The 22661-nt window shown below is 39.1% G+C and overlaps 2 protein-coding genes across 2 annotated transcripts in view; both read left to right on the top strand.

The window, feature by feature from the left end:
- LOC109033971 (uncharacterized) overlaps positions 1 to 22661 on the top strand; it is a 102058-nt gene that overhangs the window by 8963 nt on the left and 70434 nt on the right. The window lies entirely within an intron of this gene.
- LOC109033972 (uncharacterized) lies at positions 2519 to 9042 on the top strand. The gene is made up of 3 exons (XM_072303281.1): positions 2519 to 2712; positions 3848 to 4180; positions 7418 to 9042. The coding sequence occupies exons 2-3, from the start codon at positions 3868 to 3870 to the stop codon at positions 7444 to 7446; spliced, it is 342 nt and encodes a 113-aa protein (XP_072159382.1). The 5' UTR covers positions 2519 to 2712; positions 3848 to 3867; the 3' UTR covers positions 7447 to 9042.

The raw sequence follows: 22661 nt of genomic DNA, 5'->3' as shown, positions 1-22661 counted from the left end.
TTTTGAAGAAAAACTGAGCATTTACTGACAGATTCAAACAATCGTGGCTCTTGCGGTTGGTTAAATTTCAAATTTTGAAATTGAGAACTTCCCTTTATGAGAAATGAAAATTTAAAAATTCTGTACAAAAAGCAAATTATTTATTGCCAAAAACAAAACAAAATTGGCACCTCTTTGTTGCATTCGATCCAAATGCGGTTCGATGAAGAGATTTAGAGAAAATTTAAGTGAATTCTCCATTTTATAAAAGACTATGTTTCAATACAACCGCGAATTTTCTAATGAAGCAAGCACCATACATATTACTTTAATTTAATACAAAAGGAAAGTTACTGTGCATCAAATTTACGGCAAATCTTCCACCACTGGGTTTAATTTTTTTGCATGAATTTTAAAATTGAAACTAAGCTTACAGTATGAATTTAAAATGTGATGACTCGATCGAAACATTAACCCGGCTAATCCTGAGTCCAACCACCCTAAAAAAAATGGCAAAGGGCTCATAATTTTTTTGGATCGTGCCTTTGCGTACGCGATAAGTATCTCTATTTTGATAGCAGGATGCCGTTACAATTTTTACTGTAACCCCTGGCAGCATCCCTCTCTACACCTTTTACTTTCAGTTTCTCCAGGCCTTCACCAACATACAATTATCTCCATCGTTTAAATTGCCACCTGAACTGGAACATGGCAATCGTCTGCGTTTGATTTGTAAGAAAGCCTCACTGCTCCGTCGTGCGCATCTACTGCTGTTTTTTTCACAAGACGTCCGTAGAGTCTACTTTCAACCGAGAAAGTTCCACGGTCAGGGTCTCACCTATGAGTCTCAGGATTAATACCCAATTATTTTGCCTCCGTTGCGAATAATTGTTAGCTTATTAAAATGATCGAATCCTCCCGGTCCGTAAGAAAGTCACTCCATACGTTTTGTGTGTAACGCATTCGAAACCCGCCGTGGAAAGAAAAATAGATGGATCGTCTACCTATGCCAATAATAATAAATACAAACGTGAACCGGTCTATATACACATGCTACAAGTTTTTCTCTGTGCTAGCGATGAATGTCACTATTTCTCTTCGTTTATCGCGCATTGAGATATTGGGTTTTCTTCAAATGGCCGATTTGTGAAGTTTGTAGGCGACTTAATTCCCTCCGCTCATCTCAGAATACCTATTTTTTCACCGTCCAGCTTCTACTTTTGCTGCAATATTGAAGTGCGTTATGCACTGAAAGTTCATCGTGACGGATTTCAGATGGCCTCTCTTCGCTTGACCCTGTCCGGTTACTAGTAAAAGTTGATCCCGCCGAGAGACCGAAGAAATAACTCACCTACAATTATGTTCCGAACAAAAACTAATTTCAGTAGGAATAATCGATCGTTTTAAGGAAGAAGCTGTCCGCAGTAGGTCATACGTTCGAGTTTTCTTCTTTTTTCAATTTAGAATACGGCCGTTATATTGATTTCAAAACTGGATCGGCAGGTTTGTGTGCAATGCGCTGATGCTTCTCGTACAGGATAGGATACCTCATCGGCGCCTGGTAGCACGGTTGAATGCGTCTGTGAGGAGCGTTATATTATGTTAAACACTGTGCAAAATATTGAAAGCCACTAGATTGGTTCTTTCTCTCTCAAAATTTCACCGAGGCTTGATGCAGCTCACCAGAGGTTGCGGAGACTCGAATCTCAAGCGCAAGAAATAATATTCTTAAATGAAGAAGGGAATGGAGGGAGATGTTAAAAGACCCAACTTAAAATAATAATTTTTTAAATAATTTGCAAAAACTCCGTCATCTATTTTGCCACATTCTTACATATTATGCAACCTCTTTGTAAGTTTCCGTTTGTTGGAAAAATTAGGATGCTTAATTAAACTTACATATTTTGTGTGGCTGTTCATTAAAATAGAGTAAACTCTTCCATGACATTCATAGGTTGCTCTGAGCCAACATAATGAGAGAGAGTTGGATTGGTTATGGAGCAGTATAGTTATTACTCCAAAATCTTAGGAGTAAAATGGTGTACTGCTTGCAAATGATGCAATAAATCCAAAAATTCCGCTAATCGTCTGGTGATTGGGAATTCAATTCGTAATTGCTGTCCGAAAAGACTTTGATTGCTATGCGGGCCTGTGCCAAACTTGAACACTTTATGCACAGATTGGCAGGGAATGACGTTGATTTCAGACAGTCGCCAAATTTACAAAAAAAAAAAAAAAAAAATAGTGAGAAAAGTAATAAATGAGAGGAAAGAGAATTTTAGTTAATCGAGAATTAAATATCAATCTTAAAATGTTGAAATAACTTGCAAATTATATGTATACCGGAAAATTAAAAATTTATCAAATGTGATAAGTATAATGCTGGAAATTTTCTGCTTCGAAAACGCGAAGAGAGAAAGAGGAAAAAGTCAGATTTTAATATTCATTAATTTGGCAACATGTGTTTGACTAATAACGACCCGATAAAGAATTTATGACCGTTGTAAAACCTGCGACGATTTCGATAGCAATTGAATCAATCTAGGAACTTTGAGTAAGTGAAACGGAAGTTTTAAAATTTAAAACCTCGCTTTGCTCATCCTCTAAAAATTTATATGTAAGATATTTTAATCATACTTTACCCCACCTTCGCAATGCAATAAAGTTACAACTAAATCGGTGCAGTTACTTCAAATTTAGAGATCAAGTTTCTGTCGGTGGTTTCATCTTAAGGTGAGAATCAAACAAATTGTTCATTCAAAGCAATCGAACTTTACAGAACAGTAAAAGAGTAAAATCTGTCATTAGATTTTAATTTTGTTGAGTGGTTCATATGTCTTTCATAAAGTCTTTCACCCTACATTTTGGCTACCACTCAAATTCTTAACTGGCCCAGTTTATGTCTATTTTGCACATTTACAAATGATTTTAAGCGATTAGGATGTTATACTGACTTTAATCAGTCTTTCGTTCTCGAGTGCGCTATTTCGGTAAGAGCAGCAGCAAGCGGTGTTCAATATGAACTTCTCAATCAGTGGTTGCCATAACCAATATTAGAGATATTTTTACCATTAAATGGTAATTTTACTACCGCTCATTTGTAAAATTACGATTGCTCCAGTAAAAATATCACTATATTATTGGTTATAGCCACTACTAATTAAGAGTGCATAAAGAACACCACTGGTATGGTAATTAGAATCCTAGTTTTTTCTCAGTGTTTTATACAGGGTGTCTCAAAAGTCCCTTTCACCCCCTTTAAAATTTACCTACTTAGTATTTTGAAACGAAAAATGGCGGGAACTGGTATTGCGGACGTTAAAACTGATGGATTCGCATGAAACTCAGCCGCCACTTTAAAAGTATTCAAGATTTCAAAAATTTGAAGCGAAAGGGTTTTCGAGCCAAAAACAAATAGGACCCCGAATATGCGAATCCATCAGCAAACGCCGGCCGTAGTACAAAGTTTCGGTCATTTATCCGCCTAAAATTTGATATTACCTTTTCTTTCGCCGTCAGGCACATTTTGGACTTTATTTTGTAGTTCGGCACCACTATTTTCAGCTCACTTCAAACACAACGGAAGTGCCATTGGTGTCTAAATGTAGATGAGTGATCTTACAAAAGAGTCAAAGTGTAGTTCCCAATTGAAAAATGTAGCTCTTAATTGAAAAACGTAGTTCCTAACTGAAAAATGTAGCTCCTAATAATTAAGAACGCAGCACGGAGAAATATTAAAAAAATGTAGTTGATTTCTCCCTGCTGGCGTCATGCTCAATCGCATATTTCATAGGTACCACCATCATTAAAATCCACCTTCACCATTCCACCAAAATGACTTTTCCACTTCAATTTTTCAATTTGTAAGGCGGGAGGGGTCTGGACAAGATGGGGTCGATATTCTCCATGTTGCCGCAATTGATGCAAACCATAAAGGCCAAAATACCCGGCAGAAACAACAACCGTTACGCGGGCGGAGATGACTTTGAGACAGTACCAGCAGTGTTAGCAAGCATCGCTGCTTACGGGATGAGATCTCTTTTCAGCAACCTCCTGCCGGCCGCCAACCTCACCGGAGCGTTGGGAGACTCCGTCTTGGCCCTCGAGGGAGTTGAAGACAACGAGCCGAGGGACCTTCCGTACTTCCTCATAGAGTTCCTTAACTATATCCTCGATGATACTAGACGGTTCAATACCAGCGGTGAGTCGATATTGTAATCACAGCCTAAAGCATCACCATCTGACTCAGTACTCCCGTTTCCCGGAGCTTGTAACGAATTTTGGAACTTTTGAGATTTTCCTGAATCTTTCTCGGAACTTTTGAAATTCCCGAAATGTTCCGGATCTTTTGCATTTTCCGGAACTTTCTCGGAACTTTTTTCTTTCTTTTTCTTCTTCTTCTTTTTTCCAGTTTATTGAGTTACTGTTTCTGTTTATTTATTAAAGCATGGCCTGAGTAGCAATTATTGCAGCTAGTAACGAATTTTGGAACTTTTGAGATTTTCCTGAATCTTTCTCGGGACTTTTGAAATTCCCGAAATGTTCTGGATATTTTGAATTTTCCGGAATACACAGCCTAAAACAACGCCATGCACTCAGTGCTCCCATTTCCCGGAACTAGTGAAGAATTACGGAACCTTTGAGATTTTCCTGAATTTTTCTCGGAACTTTTGAAATCCCCGCAATGTTCTGGATCTTTTGAATTTTCCGGAATAAACAGCCTAAAGCAACACCATCTACTCAGTGCTCCCATTTCTCGGAACTAGTAACGAATTTTGGAACTTTTGAGATTTTCCTGAATTTTTCTCGGAACTTTTGAAATCCCCGAAATGTTCCGGCTCTTTTAAATTTTCCGGAACTTACTCGGAACTTTTGAAAAAATCTACATAGAATCCTAGAACTTTTGACGGTCATGGAGTGGGAGACAAAAAAGTTGCAAATCCCGGAAGTTTTGACGGACATGGAATGGGATTAGATTCTAACTTTATCTTCTGGTGAAAAGTGGTGTTGGGGACCGGCGGTTAAAACCAAAATATCTTCGCTAATATTGGATCTAAGCACCTGAGCTTTGGTAGGGTCTTAAATTGCCATTACTATGTTGAAGATTCAATTGTCACAAAGAAATATAATATAGCAATTATTGCACATTATATTTGTAAAGTCGGCTAACGGCTCAGCTTTTCTTGACCCATACTACTATACCTTAACTTGGATTCTGTGCTTGAATCGAACTTGAAATGAACCAATAATGTGCATCAAATGACGTAACCATTAAATTAGTCAATTATACACGAGAAAATTTTTCGGAAAAAACCGAGATAACATCGAGCATTGAATTAAGCCCCCTTTGAATGTCCAATTATTAAAAAATATTTGAATACATTATAATTATATAGGACCAGGAGAAGGGGGAATCGGCCTGAGGAATCAGAGCTGAACTCGTGTGGGAGGACTGTCGGACATTGAATCCGCTCCGAAAATATCTCAATCAGCATTATTTAAAACACCGTGCAAGTCTGTGTTAACAACGGGTTTGCTCGAAATTTAGCAGATGAATGAGAACTACCGGGAATTCAAGGAGGATTTTCCTAAGCGCCACGTTATGGGCAGCCGTGTTATTACCAAAGATGAGATATGATGTTGCGCGATGAGCCTGTTTCGCCTCCGGCGATTCGGATAATATTCTTAGTGTTAATAGCACTATAACCTCTTCGGAGGGGTGGGCAGTGCGCGGGAGCTCCGCTCCGAGATTCGACGTTGCCGGATGTAGAATATTTTGATAATAAATTCCGATGGCCGAAGTGGAAAAGCAAGTAACTCCATTGCGATGTTTCAAAATCTCTGCCCTTATTTTATTATTTCCAAGGGAAAAAATCCAACTACTTACCTTGAAACTCATACAGAATAGCCTGCTGACATCGATGACAAATCAGGGAAAGTTTTTTAAAAGTTACGTTTGCTAGTTTTTCAGGAAAAAATTAAAATATTACAGGAAGTTATATTTCGACGGTGCAAGTCGGCAATCACACAACTCGTGTGCGGTGTCTAAAAATCTCCGCAACTATGATATTTTTTTAGAGGAGAACAGATGGACATGATTCCTTGAAGTTTTTGCAGAATTTTCCTCGCACATAGAAGAAAAATCACGGAAGTTTTAAATAATTACCGTTGAGTAGTTTTCCGTTTAAAAATTAAAGTATGACAGGAAGTCTGCGACGTCGCAAACCGAGTTATGTGATTGCAGACTTTCACCGTCGATTTGTAATAATACAGGAAGTAATATTTGTAATAATACAGGAAGCACTGGAAAAAAAAACACATTGGATCTAAAGTCCAGACACTTAAAAACATCGACAAGAAAAAATACTTTTGATTCAATCGGATTTTTGCGTAAATCAAGATCCAAGCCTCTTAATTTGAGCGGATTTCCTTTTGATTTAAGCTTAAATCTGATTAAATCAAGAGTCCTTTTTCTTGTCAATGTTTTCAAGAGTCTGGACTCTAGATCCAATGTGTTTTTTTCCCAGTGAGTAATATTTTTAATGATACAGGAAATAATATTTGTAATAATGCAGGAAGTAAACTGCAACTTTGCTAACCGAGATACGCGCGGTTTTGCACTTAAGACATAGATATTGCAGGGACCCGCACTTTAACAATCTAAATTATTTAAAATTGACGATCAAACACTAGGAGTCTTAGTCCGAAGGGGAGACAAAACATGCGTGTCGCGTCACAATAGAGCATGCACATTGCAAACATAGTTGCCACGTATTGCAGATAAAATTTACTATTTTCGAGTGATGGAATCTGGCAAATTCATACATTTTGGCAACCTACATACGTACCGCGAGCCCATCGCGGTGTGGAGTCCTATGACTCTTTTGACCTCATGGAGTGTCCTCTGTGGAGTCCTGTCTTCTCCTTTCCTGGCGTTGACAAGTCTTGCGCAATGGATGAAAAAAGCTCTAATAGTTTTCTCCTTTTTTAGTACGTTTTTCATGACATAAATCGATAGCAGAGCGTGCTCAGTGATTGCTATCGATTGCCTTTCAAAATGACTTCATAGTTCGTTATGAGTGCGATTCCCCGTCTCTGGGGTCACACAGAACTAACACACTGGATCTAGAGTCCAGACTCTTGAAAACATTGACAAGAAAAAATACTCTTGATTCAATCGGATTTTTGCTTGAATAAAAAAAAATCCGCTTTAATTAAGAGGCTTGGTTCTTGATTTAAGCTAGATTCTGATTGAATCAAGAGTAATTTTTCTTGTTGATGTTAATAAGAGTCTGGACTCTAGATCCAATGTGTTTTTTTCCCAGTGCGGTGAAATTTCAACGAGAGCATTTGGTATGACGACGGTTATGAACCTGGAAAAAAATTATCATGAAATCAAAATTTTGACGAAATTTTCTTGATTTTTTTTTGTAATCAGCTCCATTTCCGTTTCCGTTCCTGAGTTGACAACGTCGAGGACACGGGAGCTTATGTGTGCACCTGTCTTCCGATGAGGGCGGTCGTGGTGGGCCCTCGACGCCGCCGACAATCCACCATTCAACTGTCAACTCTCCAGACACATACCCCACCGACTCAACGATAAACTGTCTCGGCCGACAAAAGACCTCTCCAGCTATTTCCGATGATTGCGGGTACCTCATGACGTCATAATGGAAGCTCCAAGTCAAAAAAGCATATTAACCAGATTACGTAGCATGGTGTCAACGATTACGGCGTCAACAAACAGTTTCTCTGAGTTTTTGTTAACACTATGACCATCCAAAAATACAGAAGTCTGACTCTCATGAAATATGATCACGATGTCAACGATCGCGACTTCCCTCTACCTCTAACATTTTTCAAATTTCAAGTCTTGTTTTTCGTGTGTTATTTACTCTAACTTACCTAACCTATACTAACATATACTAACCTAACCTAACCTAACCTAACCTAACCGAACCTAACCTAACCTTACCTTACCCAACTTTACCTTACAAGACCTAACCCACTTTCACGGAACTTAACTTTCGCCGACCTTACCCTACCTAACTTTAATCTTACATAATCTAACGGTACATGTCCTGACCTAAACTAACCTAATCTAACTTTACGTGGCCCAAACCTCTCCCACACAATAAATTTTTTTAATTTTACTCATAAGGAGGATATTTTTCTGTTTGTTGACACCGTGATTGTTGACACCATGCTCATTGCTCAGGGCCCATTTTTGCGTTTTACTGCCTGAGCACGACGTCAACAATCGTTGACTCCATGATCAGATTTTAGGTTTGTTGACACCATGATCGTTGACACCATGCAACGTTACCATCGACAACTCGGAGCGTGATAAAAATTCGTCGTTTCCCCCACGAAAGATCGTAACTTAAGCTTATCTAAATTTTACTCGTAAATTGTATTTTTACCAGAAAAATATTGGCTGTTTTTATTACTGAACAGTTCAATGCATTTTCTTCCGATTACATGAAAAAAATCAGCAAAATTTTGGAAAAAATTGCATGGTCATATTCTTGTAAAAAATTGACTTTTTTTTTAAAGATAATTTTGTAACCTTGAGATAAATCTACAGTTCATCTTCTGAGAACCAACGAACTGGACGCATTAGTGTTAAAAGAAACTATGCTATGCACATAAACCATGTGCACAGGTTCTATGCGATATATCGATTGATCTGCCATTTTAACCTTAAAGGATCGGTAACTAGGGTGTTCGCAACAAGACCTTAATAATCGATCCTTTACCATAGCTTCAAATGGGGAAATATCGATAATCGTAGTATCGATAGTTATTCACGCTCCGCTATTGCAGTGCACACATGTAGTTCTTTTTTGCATAATTAGTCCAATTTGTGAGTTGAATAATCAATTTTTCCAATTTATGAATGTCGGGAAATTGTTGTCCTTTGATAAATTAATATGATGGAGATACATTTGGGGAAAAACGTGGTCTTTGTTGAACGTTTGAAAAAAGACACAACTCTCCTAAATCCGTCCTCATTCTTGTTCTTTGTTTTTTTTTTTTTTTTTTGTTTTTTTTTTTTTGTAATTAACTCAAGAACCAGACGCTTGGTACACCTTCTTTTATTTATTCCAACCTCTTTATTTGTGGATATGCAATAATTTAATCTTCACAAGTAATCATCAAATATTACTAAGCTAATGTATCGGTAAACAGGACGATACGAGTACGTAACAGGCACCACTTTTATAAAACGATTCAATTCATCAAGATGAAATTGATTAATGAATTAATTCAATTATATGATTAAACAATAAAAATGAAACTAAAAAACAGCGAGCTAAAACAAAAACAACTTAGTTTAGTTAGTTCGATAATTATATGAATTATTAAAATTATCATAATCATAATTTTATAATTAACGCACGTTGGCTAAAAACTTTAACATACTATCGCACGAGTGCGTCTACCGCAATAAGTTTGTGTTTGTATAATTTTAATTGTATGGTGATTTTGCCCACATCAACCGCATGACATGATGTATCAGTGGAATTGAAATATCTCAATAAACAGAGAAAATATCTCTAAAACTTAGGTGGATATTCTTTCTTGAACTTTCGATGCAGTTTCCCTGTCACACTTTCTTCTCCTGAGATGATCTACGGCCTGGCCCGCCGTTTTTCAGACACAATGCTCGCTCTGGCTTATCTCAGCCTCTGTTTCTCACTCCTGGCAATGAAATCTGGGTCAAAGATTCGCGAAGTCATAAGTTAATCACCGGGCGCGTTCTCTCGTTTCAAATTAGGAGAAATTATGAGTTCTCATACGTGTGTTTGTTCACCAACTCAGCATTCACGCAAACGTGCACCGTCTAACCACTTGGATTGGAGTTTTCTTATCCTAGAGAAGAAATTCTTGGGATTTTGCAAAGAGACAAGCGGACCCGAGATTCTTCTTTAATATTATTTTACCCGTACTTCTGGCTCATCTATAAACGCCCATTGAGCTTCCATTCAAGCTCGCTGATGGCACATACGTTCGTCCTAAGAGATTTTTTGAAAAAGCACCCGGTGACTCTTCATTGGAGGACCCAGCAAATCGGCAACATTGTTTTTTCACCATTTAAACCTATGGAAATATATCGATTCTTAGAGGGGCTAGATGCTCCGACAATAATCGATTTTTGACACAGGTCTAATGGAGATGTTGCATGTGTGAGGAATTTGTGATTTGACTGTTGATTCTTATGTATAAGTTCGCGAGAAACACGATGGTGCCACTGGTTTTCTCTGAAATTAACTCCCAAGCTCAAAAAAAGCTCTCAAGTTGAGGCCAAAATGGAGGGGATATCCCACCCTACCCCGAGATTCCACCTCTACATCAAAACAAACTATCCATGCAAAGATAGGGAGCAAATACATGGACAGGGCTGACACTTTATTTGGGGACTCCAAAACTGAAAACACGGCAACCCTGCTAATGCACGCAGAGACAACCTCAGAGACTTGAACGCAAGAGTAGGAAAAAGAAAACATTTGTCTCACATACCCTGGAAAGGGTATGGTTATGGTGTTGCATCATTAATTATATATTCATTGGATTTAGGGTAGCACTAGCGATATATCCCCTGACCGCTTCGCGGTCCAACCCCTCAAAGTGCTTCGCGCCTCAGGCGTTATGCGTTATTTTTATGATTTTATATAATAGAATATGATTTTAGACTTTCATGATGTGCTCAAAGTGATTTTTGATTAACCATCTCCTAGACAAAACAGCAGGCTGATGGTTGAAATTGATAGACAAACGTATAGACAAAGAAGACATAAGGCATATGGAGGGATCCTATTGGTGGAAACGGGTGGTTGGAATGGACAAAGTTAAGGAGGTAAATAGGTAACGGCGACCCAAGAGAGAGCCAATTTTTAGTCCATTATTTACCCCCTTAGTCTATGAGAACCACCCATTTCAACGAATAGAATAGCTTCGTACTCCCTATGCCTTCTTTATCTATTGCTTTGTCTATTAATTTCAACAATCAGCCGGCTCACAGTGGATCGAGTCAATCAGAAAGGTCGGACATGAAATTGTTTACTAAAACTGCAAATTTTGGTGTTTATTTCGTCACATTTTACATTTTTAGGGATGGTTTTGGAAGAAAATATTACGAGGAGACCAATGAAACCACTCTCAGGACCTCAAAGTTTGGTATACACGGAGTTATAAGCGTTTAAAGTTTCAAAAAGTTGTCCGACCTCTCCTATGCACTCGATCAACTGTGCGGCTGTTCTTCTTTTCGCGCTAGTAAAACTTTAACAAAACCCTCTCATATGCGTCTTCCTATTTATTTCATTTTTTCTCCCTCTCTTTTTAATGTGATGCTCCGCAAAAATAGGTCAGTATGAGCAATCTCAAGCTACAAACACGTTAACACGCATCCTATTGTTCAACTCTATGAGGGTTTATGAGAGAGCGTTAATGTCTTTTTAAACTAGTCTACCTTCAGGGTTCGGACCAACTGGTGCGCCCACACATGCGTAGCTATACAACGTTGTCGTGTTTTTAGTTCAGCATCTATTTATTTTACAATAATATGTGCATTTTTACATAAAATGGCAACGCCGACTTTGTGTATTTGGTCATGAGACCAATTTTTTCTCAGCCAGAAAGTTCTATCTTTGGAGCGTTGAACCTTTCGCGCTATTCATAGAAGGAAAATGGGGGGAAAAGGAACACGAGAAAAACAATCATAGTAATGATTCAGCCACCAACTCCAAGGTTGCCAAGCGTTTTACCTGTAATTTAATGGAAATTTTACATAATTTTTCGGCAAAATTCTTCCTTGCATCATAATTAAAACGTTTGTACAAAAAAAGAACATTCCTCTTGCAGTATCCATTTTCTTTCCGGACTTGCACCTCTGAGATTCTACAGTTGTGAGCATTCACTGATTTTAAAATTGTCAGCTGTGCAATTCTTGTGTAGCTGTGTCAAAAAATCGGATTTTGAAATTTTGACGGATATATTTTTCTGGTGGGTAAGAAATATGTTGGGCGTGATTCAGTTCATAATTGTAACCACCGAGGGCGTAAATTTGCATCGTCACCAACAAAACGTACCTCGAGCCCGACACGGCAAATTTAAATTTTGAATAGCTTACAGAGATAATATAATTTAGAGTCCCTGCAATGACAATCTAAGCAACGTACTCGGGTAAAGCAAACGTTGAGCTTCAAGGTGCATGAGCAACTTGCTGAGCATAGACGTGCATACGATTCGCCTGATGATGATTGATGAATTTTGCCAGGCGAATTTTAGCAAAGTAGGTTAGGTTTGTCTAACCAACTGCTCAATGCTTTGGCCATCATGAGGCGTATCCAGAGACAAGGCGTATCTTAAGCTAAACTCCGAAGGTAACTTTTCCTCTTGAGGCGTCTAGTTTTGGACACGGCAATATCCATTGCACTGTCTAAAAATTGCGCGATCATTATAATTTTAAAATTGAAAGTACGGGAAAACCTAAATGTTTATGTTTTCTCGTGAATTTTCTTTTATTAAGCGAGAAAATTCGGGCCATTCTACTGAACGTTTTGATTGTTCCTCACTGAAAATTAATATGAAGTTTTTAAACAGGGCAATGGAGATTGTCACTTTTGGAATCAGACGCCTCGCTTTAGGGAAGAATTCAGAGCTGCAGGCCGATTATTGAAATTGATAAACAAAGCCATAGACAAAGAAGACAAAAGAGATATGGAGGGATCCTATTGGTGGAAGCGGGTGGTTGCAATGGATAAACGAGTTAGGTAATAGACTAACGAACAGAAACCCACGAGAGACCCGATAATTAGTCCATCATTTTCTCCCTTAGTCTATAGGAACCACCTATTTTAACCAATAGGATCGCTCCATACTCCCCCTTTGCCTTCTTTGTCTATCATTGTATCTATCAATTTCAATAATTAGTCCGCAGGGCCTGTGTAATACACTGTCTCTTGCATCAAACTCAATTTCGGGTTTCGATGGATTGGGACCTCTTTGGTGGATGGTCACAATTACGAGAAAAAACCTGGCAACACTGCGTTCCGGATTGATGCTCAAATCGACCGGTACGCTGCCGGGAGCCAGCCGGATGATTTAATTATTAATTAAATAGAGTGCTTATGAAAATTCAAGATTTCGGTGTTGCGGAAACAGATTAGCATCGCTCGACCCGGCAAAACGTTTGAAGGGGTAGGCGTGGCGATTACGAGGATGGTGACCGTGCGCGAATACGAATCGTCCGCGATTATCATGTTTGCGCGCTTGTGGTAGCGACTTGGAACCCTCGTGCTTCGAGAGAGGTACGACTGAAATGCCGTGTTAAGAAAGAGCACAGCGTGTGGGGACATTCAATTTTTCCAAAAAACTCACGGACAATCTTTCACTAAAAATATTTGATGGAAAATTAAGGCCAGCGGCCTGCGGGCTGGTTATTCAAATTGGTAGACAAAGCGACACACAAAGAAGACAACACTGGTAAAAAAACACATTGGATCTAAAGTCCAGACTCTTGAAAACATCGACAAGAAAAAGGACTCTTGATTCAATCAGATTTAAGCTTAAATCAAAAGGAAATCCGCTCAAATTAAGAGGCTTGGTTCTTGATTTAAGCTTAATCTGATTGAATCAAGAGTGTATTTTCTTGTCGATGTTTTTAAGAGTCTGGACTCCAGATCCAATGTGTTTTTTTTCCAGTGAACTAGGATATGGAGGGATCCTATTGATAGAAGCGGATGGTTTCAATGAACAAATGAGGTAAGTTACAGACTAACTATCGGCAACCCATGAGAGGACCTATAGTCCATCATTTTCTCCCTTAGTCTATAAGAATCACCCATTCCAATCAATAGGATCGCTCCATACTTATTACGTTTTCTTTGCCTATACTTTGTCTACCAATTTCAACAATCAGCTCGCAGGAAATAATTGATCATGCTCTTTGACAAACACTAATACCCGTTTTTTGACGTGTAAACTTTAGTGGCGAAAACTTTTAAATGGTCGAATTATTGTAGGATGTCTGCGTCAAGTTGAACGCAAAAATCGGTGAGCACCACTGATTTATTTTCTGGATCCCTAACATCGAGTCCCTGAGAGAAAAAACGTAAGATAAATGTACGAATGCTGATTCCAAGGTATAAATAACGTATTGCACCAATCATTTGCAGGAGAGAATCAATAAATGGACCACATTATTTTGCAATTAGACACTGCAATTTCTCGCTCAGTTCAGAAACAACATATTTACGTTTCCCTACGCACTCGCATATTTTTACCAAAGAGCCAGAAATTATAGTTCCTGATCGCAGAATGTAGTCGCACTCTTAGCTGCTTTAAATTTCTGGCAAGGCTCTTGCTTATAAAATAATATCATTAAAATCAATGTTTAAAAAAAATATTCTAAAGACTGATTTCATTTTGCATGAAGATACTATAAGGAGAGAGGATTACCAAAGTTTCATATTCAGGTTTGGTTCAACCTGGCGATTCTCAGGAAAATAAGAATGCAATAAGATATCAAAAATTGAAAATAAGAGAATCCTTTATATTTCTATCAGTTCTGAACAGAATGAGGTCACTGGAATATCCCGGTCATGAACTGCGAGGCGTCTCGCGACAAATTACACATGTCCTCTCCGGAGAAATAATCTTTTCACGTCTTTCCGAGATTGTCCCAGAAATCCATCCATAACTGCGGTTTCCGCGAGGGGACTCCAGCACCCAGAAATCGAACGCTAAAGATGCGCACGATCTCCAAGGAAACGTGTCATCGCGACGGATGTGAGTGAGTTTTTTCCGCGATTCCGCCCATCACTCGGTCAACCGTTGCCAAACTGAGCTGACAGAATATCACGTTCCCTGCACTGCCGTGATAGCGAAGAGAGCCGTAAGTGCAAAATTTTCGAAATCGAGTTTTCTTCAAAATTCGTCTAAACTCTTTTAGATGAAATTACTGAGACAGCTAAAACAGCAAAGTTCATCCTAATTTAATGAAAACGAGACGTATGTAAAAGCCGTAAGTGCACAAAAATGACACAGTTTTTTTCAAGACAGCCGTAGATGCATGAGAGCCAATGAGAACAGTGCTTTCCAGTAAAGTGCCACCCTCTTCTGCCAATTTCTAACCTGAAAATGTGTTTGTTGTGCGTCCAAAACGCAACCACGAAAGCATGCAGAAGATAGCACTTACGGCTGTCTTGCCTAACAATAACCTAGCATGAAAATGAAAAGTACCCTTTTTATGTAATGGAAATAAAATCTGTCGATTTTTAATCATCCATACGATTTCTAGGAGTCTTCCGGACGATTAGTGGCAATTTGACAAAGAACGGAGGCTTCTTTCAATGGTATGCAGACAGTACGTCTACAGAAAAAAGGGCTACAAAACAAAGGGCTACCTTTTTTAGTCTATCGTCAAAACGTCTACATTGAAATGCCTACTGAAATTATGTCTACAGATAAATATGTCTACGGTTTGTTTGCCCACTTAGAAAATGTCAAAATATTTATGTTGGCCACTAAAAATATATAAAATATATTTATAAAATAAAAAAACACATAAAATATGTATAAAATACACATGATATTTAGAGGGTCAATTATTCGCGAAATGTGACTCACAATTTTTACGCATCAGCTTCTGCAGCATCCACAGCCTCGTCCTGTCTTTGGGGATACACTTTCAAAAGAGATTCTTATCAGACGACATAAATACGTACTTTGACATTTTTGGAGTAGGCAGTCAAACCAAAAACATTTTAATACCGCAGACATATTTTTCTATAGACACTATTTTAATAGGCATTTTCATGTAGATATTTTGACTGTAGACCAAAAAAGGTAGCCTTTTTTTTTGTAGCCCTTTTTCTTTTAGACCTACTGTCCGTAAACCCTTTCAATAAAATGTTCTTGTCAGAAGCTTCTGAGCCCGTTTTCTCAAAACTTCATTTTTGCACTTACGGCTCTCTTCGCTATCACGGCAGTGCAGACTCAGCACGATTTGGCATCATCGCGGGGTCTTATTCCCAATTGTCCCCGTTCGCCGCTCAAGTGGCCCCCAGGGTTGCCAAAATACAGGAAAATCCCCCGGGAAAAGCGCCTCGGGGGAAAATATGTCCGCTCCAGGTGGCAGCCCCTGGGCTATCTGTCACGTCGTCGAGGTGGGGCTGAAATTGGCGAACATCCGACATCCGACCGTGGATGTGGGCCGTGGGCCGCCTCGCAGGATCACGTACTCCGACTCTACCGAGCTGAGAGGAAACCACAGATATAGATAGGGACTTATATTGGAGATACGTGGTTTTTGCGAGGCAGGGTCGGTAATTTTGAATACGCCGGTCGAGTTTCAAGTGTGCGAAATCGTGGAGGTGTGTAACTAGCGTGATAACAAACGCGAGTCGTGGATCAAAAATTCGTCGCCCGCCTGACGAAAGAGCGTAACCGCACATTGGGTTGAGCCCGGAAAAGTATTGACTTTTATGGGCGACAGGGTTCATCGCGATGTGTAGTTGCGGCTTTGTGGCAGGAAGGCGACGGATTGCAACGACTGCGTCCGCGCCGAATGGGTGCCGCAGGTTGGAGTCCTGGCAGAATTAGTCCGGTGGAATCATAACTGGATATGAAACTAGGGTAATCTCCTCTTCTAGTATCTCCGTGCAGGATGGAAATTAGTCACAAAGGACCCTATAAATAGAAGCTCTTTCCACAGTTCTTTACTTACATAGTAAGCCCCATGTGGTTTACAATGTGATCAAGGGTGACAAATTACTAGAAATTATGTCAAAAACATAAGTCGAGTCATGGTCGGATTCACCTACTTGCTGATCATGGGCCGCCGGTATTTTGCCGCCCCCTTCTCATTCGTTTTGAAACTCTACAAAAACCATCAAATGAACGTGTCAGCGGGGGAGGGGTGCAATGGTGCATAAGACGCATTTACTCGTGTTGATCACATTTTTTGGGAAAGCCCTGTCAAAAAAGCCTTCGCGCAAAGTTCACGGAACTATGCGCGAAAGTTAAGTTTCGTAAACCCATCTCTGTGTGGACAAGGCCTTCCATTCATAAAAAATGAACGAAAAAATTATGTAAGAACAAACATAAATGTGGTTCAATGATTTTAACTTCCGCCGCCGCACCGCGCAGACCGCACCGTGTTGGACGCAATGCGTGAAGTATTCACGCAGTCTTGTAGGCGCTATGCGTTTCACGCTGACCGCAATGACCGCACTGTGTTTGATGCAATGCGTGAAGTATTCGAGAGTCACGAGTGTGACAGTTAGCTTGATGTAGAGGTGGACTCTCAGGATTTCGTGGGATATCTCCTCCATTATGCCCTTAAGTTTGAGAGCTTTTTTGAGCTTGGGAGTTGATTTCAGAGAAAACCAGCGGGACCAACGTGTTTTTCACGAACTTTTACATAAGAATCAATATAATTAAATCGCAAATTCCTCACACACGTAACATCTCCATTGCAAAGACAAAGTAACATTTTTCGCGGCTTTTCACAATTCGTGGGTTATCTTTGACGGATAAATCGGAGGATTCAGGAACAACTAATGGCTATAAACGCACGTGCTCGGTAGAGGCACCGGGCGGCGATGCGACGCTCCGCTGGCCACCGAACCGCGCTCATCCGCTTCAAGGCGCGCGCGTCCCGACGCCTGCCGCGCCAGTCGGCCGGCCGGTCGACAGCCTCGCCTTGTTGTCAAATAGTTGAAAATTCATATATTTCCAATTTATATGCTCGGATTGACCCACGTTAGAGTACCAATATAGGGAGAGTATGGACAGATCGCTTTATGGAGGGCTTAGGGCCCAAAAGTGCAGCCATTCTTCCAACCAACTTCTAACACACAAAATTTTACTGCCTGCCTTCAGAGTCTGCAGATTCCAATTCTAACCAAGATGGCCAAAAATGTACATAAATGAGCGTTCTTCCGCAAAAATGAGTAAATTTATGCAAAAACTAAGTCAAATTCGTGCTTTATAAACGACGACTCCTAACAATTGTATCAGTAAATCGCTCTGGATAATTGAAATTCATAGGTTGGCTGCATTTCTGGGCCCTAACTTTGTTCGCGAAAGGCATTGGTGAAGGCCTGATGGATTTTCGGAATTTCACATCTGTCTATACTCTCGATATACAGGTACTCTAAATTGACCCACGTATGCTGAAGTTGCTACTTATGGTCGCCTGGTTGGTTGGTTTCTTCAAGTGTCTTTACCAAACATTGGTCATTATCAGCTTGAATACTTACACTGGAAAAAAAGGGATCACAAGTCCAACTATACTCCAGACTAATTTTGGCGCCTGATATAAAGAGTAGTTGCACTAGCCAGAGGTACGACTGATCCAACCACACTTTTGGCAGACTCTGACTGGTGTAATCACTCTTATATCTGGCCCCAAAATCAGCCAGGAGTATAATTGGGATATTGATACTTTCTTTTCCATGTAGAGAGACAAAAGTTGAGTTTATTTTTGCAATTCTTATCAGGGAGGAGGAATAGGGAGAGGGAGAGGGGGGGCTTAATAAAAAGGCAAAAAGGAGGAGAGTAAGACGAAGAAATAGAAATGAAGAAGAAATTTGACGCCTTGCCCGTTTAGGGAGAGGAGAGCTTTGGTGATAGTATTTTCATAGTATGATATACTGTGGTCAAAAATTAATGGAAAAATTTTGGCTTTTAATTTGTGGTAAATAATTTAGTTAAAATGCTAAATTATGATAGACAGAGATGAGGACATTACAAGGTTGGCAAGTTAGTGAGGAGCATTTTCAGTCAGTGGTCAGAAAATTGCACATTACGACAAGAGAAAAAAACCACGAACAATAAAAGGAATCACTTGTCTTACTTTTCTATCTTTTCGTTCAAGTCTCCAGGGTTAACTCTGATTTCTTGGCTCTTTTTTATTGTGAATGAACTTCTGCAAATTAATTTTTTTTTTATGGGGTTATATACTTGTATTTTAAATGTTTTTTGAAAGGGATGGTGTAGCGTTACGTAATTACATGAAGTGTTTGAGACTACTTCTCCACTCCTAATTCTTTAATTTTTGACTGATATTGAAATTCACAATTTATAAGATAACTCTCGTCCCAATATTTCCGTGCTAATGCGCTTGAAAAGTATTTGATTATTTACCGAGGAAGTGGCTCTTCGGTCTTGTGGTCCGCAGCGAATAGTTCATTTTTGTCTCCATAATGGCAACATAGCGTGGTGTTGATTTCAAGAGCAACAACCAGTAGCAGACAACGTGTAATTTTGATTCAGGCGCGCGGTATTTGAACTTACGATCAGTCTCATTCTCACTGTACCAGCCATTTCACTCTCGAACCAAACGGATGACTTGCACCTAGGTAAGTTGTTGCATCTTCTATCATAACAGTCAAACAAGCAAACGCTGAAATCATCAAAAAGTCTATGTCATTCTACATATAATTGGCAATGGTGTTAATTTCATATTCCTCAGTTTTGAAACACACAATCTTATTTTCTCACTCTGTCTTTGTTTAAAGAGTGACGGATGAAAAAAAAAATCGGGAAATACGATGTGAGTGCTTGATTTCATATTGCTTTTCAAGATAACACATCATCCACGCACCGTCGGAAGACATTTAACTCGATGTGTCGACTAATTTCGGAGTCAAAAATATGCTGAATTTAAGAAAAGGGTCATCAAAAGTTCAATGTTGATTTTTCATAGAAAAATGTATAAGTACATTGTAACAACTTCATAACAATTATTTTGTTTCTAGAAGAAAGGATAGATTCCTGAAGTGAGCAACGGAAGATCACCTTCATCTCCCCAAACAAATTAAAGACGCCTTCAATTTGCGATGATACTGTGCAACACACAGAAGTTCGAATAGTTGCTTGCCCGAATAATCATATTGTTCTCCGCCACCTAAAGAGACATGACACTCGTTACGGTTACAATTTTAGCGTAATTTCAATTCTCAAATCCCCCATTTTTGTCGTACTTATTCTCCCTCTTTTTTTGTACTTTTCTCACTTTAGTGCTAATGTAACTCCGTTGTGATAGCGTCATTTAGCATGGGCCATATAGTTAAACATTTACGTATTTATGGTTAACTGAGTGCTAAAAAAAGAGTTAAATATCATCAAAACTATGTTACCTTATATCTGATGTTCACTCATGATCGAAAAACGAACATTCATTATAAAAAGATAATCGTTGAGAAAATAAATCTGCAATCATATTTGTTGAACGTTTTTTACTATCTGGCATGATGGCGAATCACGTTTACGGTTTGCCATGATTTAGAGATTGTGCTTTTTTCCTTGTCAAGGGTACCAAGTATTGAGGTTTCACGGTTCACCTTGTCGAGAATATACGGTTAAGTTTTACAAACTGGAGCAAAACCAACCGACTAATTACAATAGAGAATTTGCAGGTGTCTTAAATGTTGTGAATTTCATCTTTAAAATGACACTGCTAGGCAAACTGATTAAGAAGATAGCCTTGATTCCCAAATTGAACAATTATTATTGGAGAACATATGACGAAATAACGTAATCTGCGAAACTACATGCGTTGAAATGGGAAATGTCGCCAGATGACGTCATAAAGGGGCACATTCTCTTACTTTTAAAACTATTTTCTCCAATTTCCCATTTCAGAAAAAAATTGTGAAAAATACCGCGACCTCAGCTCAGTAGGCACTCAGTAGATAATAAAGCAATACCATTTTTGAGTGCAAATTCTCCATTACTGTAATGTGCTCTTTTTCGCCAGTAATTTTTTTATCAATTTAGATCTCGTGCGATTCTTGTAACAAGACCATCACGATATTCCACGACCGGGGAAAATTTGAGTCGACGTTTTGGGTCACTGTGATGAAACCGCAAAGAATATGAGGACGACTTTGACCTTTTGACCGGGATACGAGTAACCCGAGCCGTTTCACCGATAATAGTCCACCCGTTCATCGCAGTATACTAATGGCACCGGTGTGAGGTATACTTGAATTAGGATTATCAAGTGTTATTACTTTTTATGCATTTAGAGCGCCTGCACCCGACGCGCTTTTATTTGTGTGCACAATCAAGCAGTCCCATTATTTTGGGTTTACTTTTTTAACATCAAAGAATTTCTGCGGATGTGCTAATGATCGAAAAATGCGACTCATTGTTCTTCTTCATATAGCAACACAATTTAGGCGGTTCAATTTTTGTTTGAGATCAATCGTTTTCAGAGATCTACGAAAAAATTTGCTCCAATTTTATCTTAATGTTGCAAAAAACATGTTTTGCTTACTTCACGTAGTTATCAATCACGTCAACAAGAGTTTTTCCTTATGTTGATTGTCGATCCATGTTTTACGGGTTCTTTTCACTTTATGAGAAGCAATCTTATTAACGTTAATTTTTTATGATACCGGCTGGATACACTTCCCGACCAGGAAAAGTTTTTGATACGTTTGAGGAACTATTCACTGACCCGGTTGGCTTACGGTCAACATGTCTGACTCAAGATCAAGAGGTCCGGAGCTCGAATCCTGGTCAGTCTGCTGACACAGATTACTCTCGGTTTTAATCACTGAACATTAATTAGCGCGTTAGAGTATAACCAAGCAACTTAATACCTGTTATCTCCGGAAATTATGAATGAAATTTAGAGCTGCTGCGGGACCCGATGAAATGCAAGTCAGTAAAAAAAAACCAAAACAGAGGACCTCTTTCACGCTTTATCGGGTGTATCATGGTATCATGTGTATTCCAGAGTCATTTGCTGCCGTGCTGAGGAGAAACGTCGTATGGATATTCAAGGGTCGCCAAATTTCCTTCGATAAAATTTTTATTTTTGAGAAAAGCAATGCATATACTAGCAATGGATTTTTCAGGAATTTTAGGTAAAATTGCGAACAAAATCAACAAAAACAAACAAAGAACTAAAAGTAGAAGAAAAATATTCCTAAATTTTCCCAAAAGTTCGTGATCTACCAAAGGAAAATATAGAAACACCTGTACTGCCGTGCTAAGGAAGAGCGCCGTATGAGCCTTCAAGCGTTGCCAAGTTTCTTTCGATAAAAACCGAAATTACTGAGAAAATTGTGCTTATTTTTTTCAAACTTTTTTGACCACTATTGTACGCAATTTAATTTAAAATATCAGAAAATTTCAAAGAAAAATGTGCATGAATGTTTAATGTATTTTCAAACATGTATTTGAAAATACATGTCTCATCAAGGGAAATTTGGCGACTCTAGGATGTTTATACGGCGTTCTTCCTTAGCACGGCAGTATAGGTTCATACGGCGTTCTTCCTTAGCACGGCAGTTTGGTTATCTTAATTATAAGGGCTTGATATCCGTTGAGTTCGGCCGTCCTCGCGCAGTCAGGAGGTCATTCAATTTTACAAGAACGGCCACGTTCTCCTTCCGCCAAAGCTCAACTTGCGCACCTACAAGTTCCGATCATTTCTCCGTTCACTCGACTATTACTTTCCTCTAATGAAACGCCTCTTACCTAGATCCAAAGCTCGGGCGTGAAGTTGACGGACAGCATCTCGCTTCGGCCCCAACACTTTCTTCGGGTCGGGCCCCCATTCATTTGGACCATTTATGTTAAAAGGAACTATGTTACGCGCAATTCCTATGCACATAGTTCCTTTTAGCATAGATACGTTCATTTGAAGCCTCGCGGAG

Source organism: Bemisia tabaci, chromosome 8 (genome assembly GCF_918797505.1).
Source record: "Bemisia tabaci chromosome 8, PGI_BMITA_v3".
NCBI classification, from domain to species: Eukaryota; Metazoa; Arthropoda; class Insecta; order Hemiptera; family Aleyrodidae; genus Bemisia; species Bemisia tabaci.
This window is presented reverse-complemented; position numbering and strand designations above follow the sequence as displayed.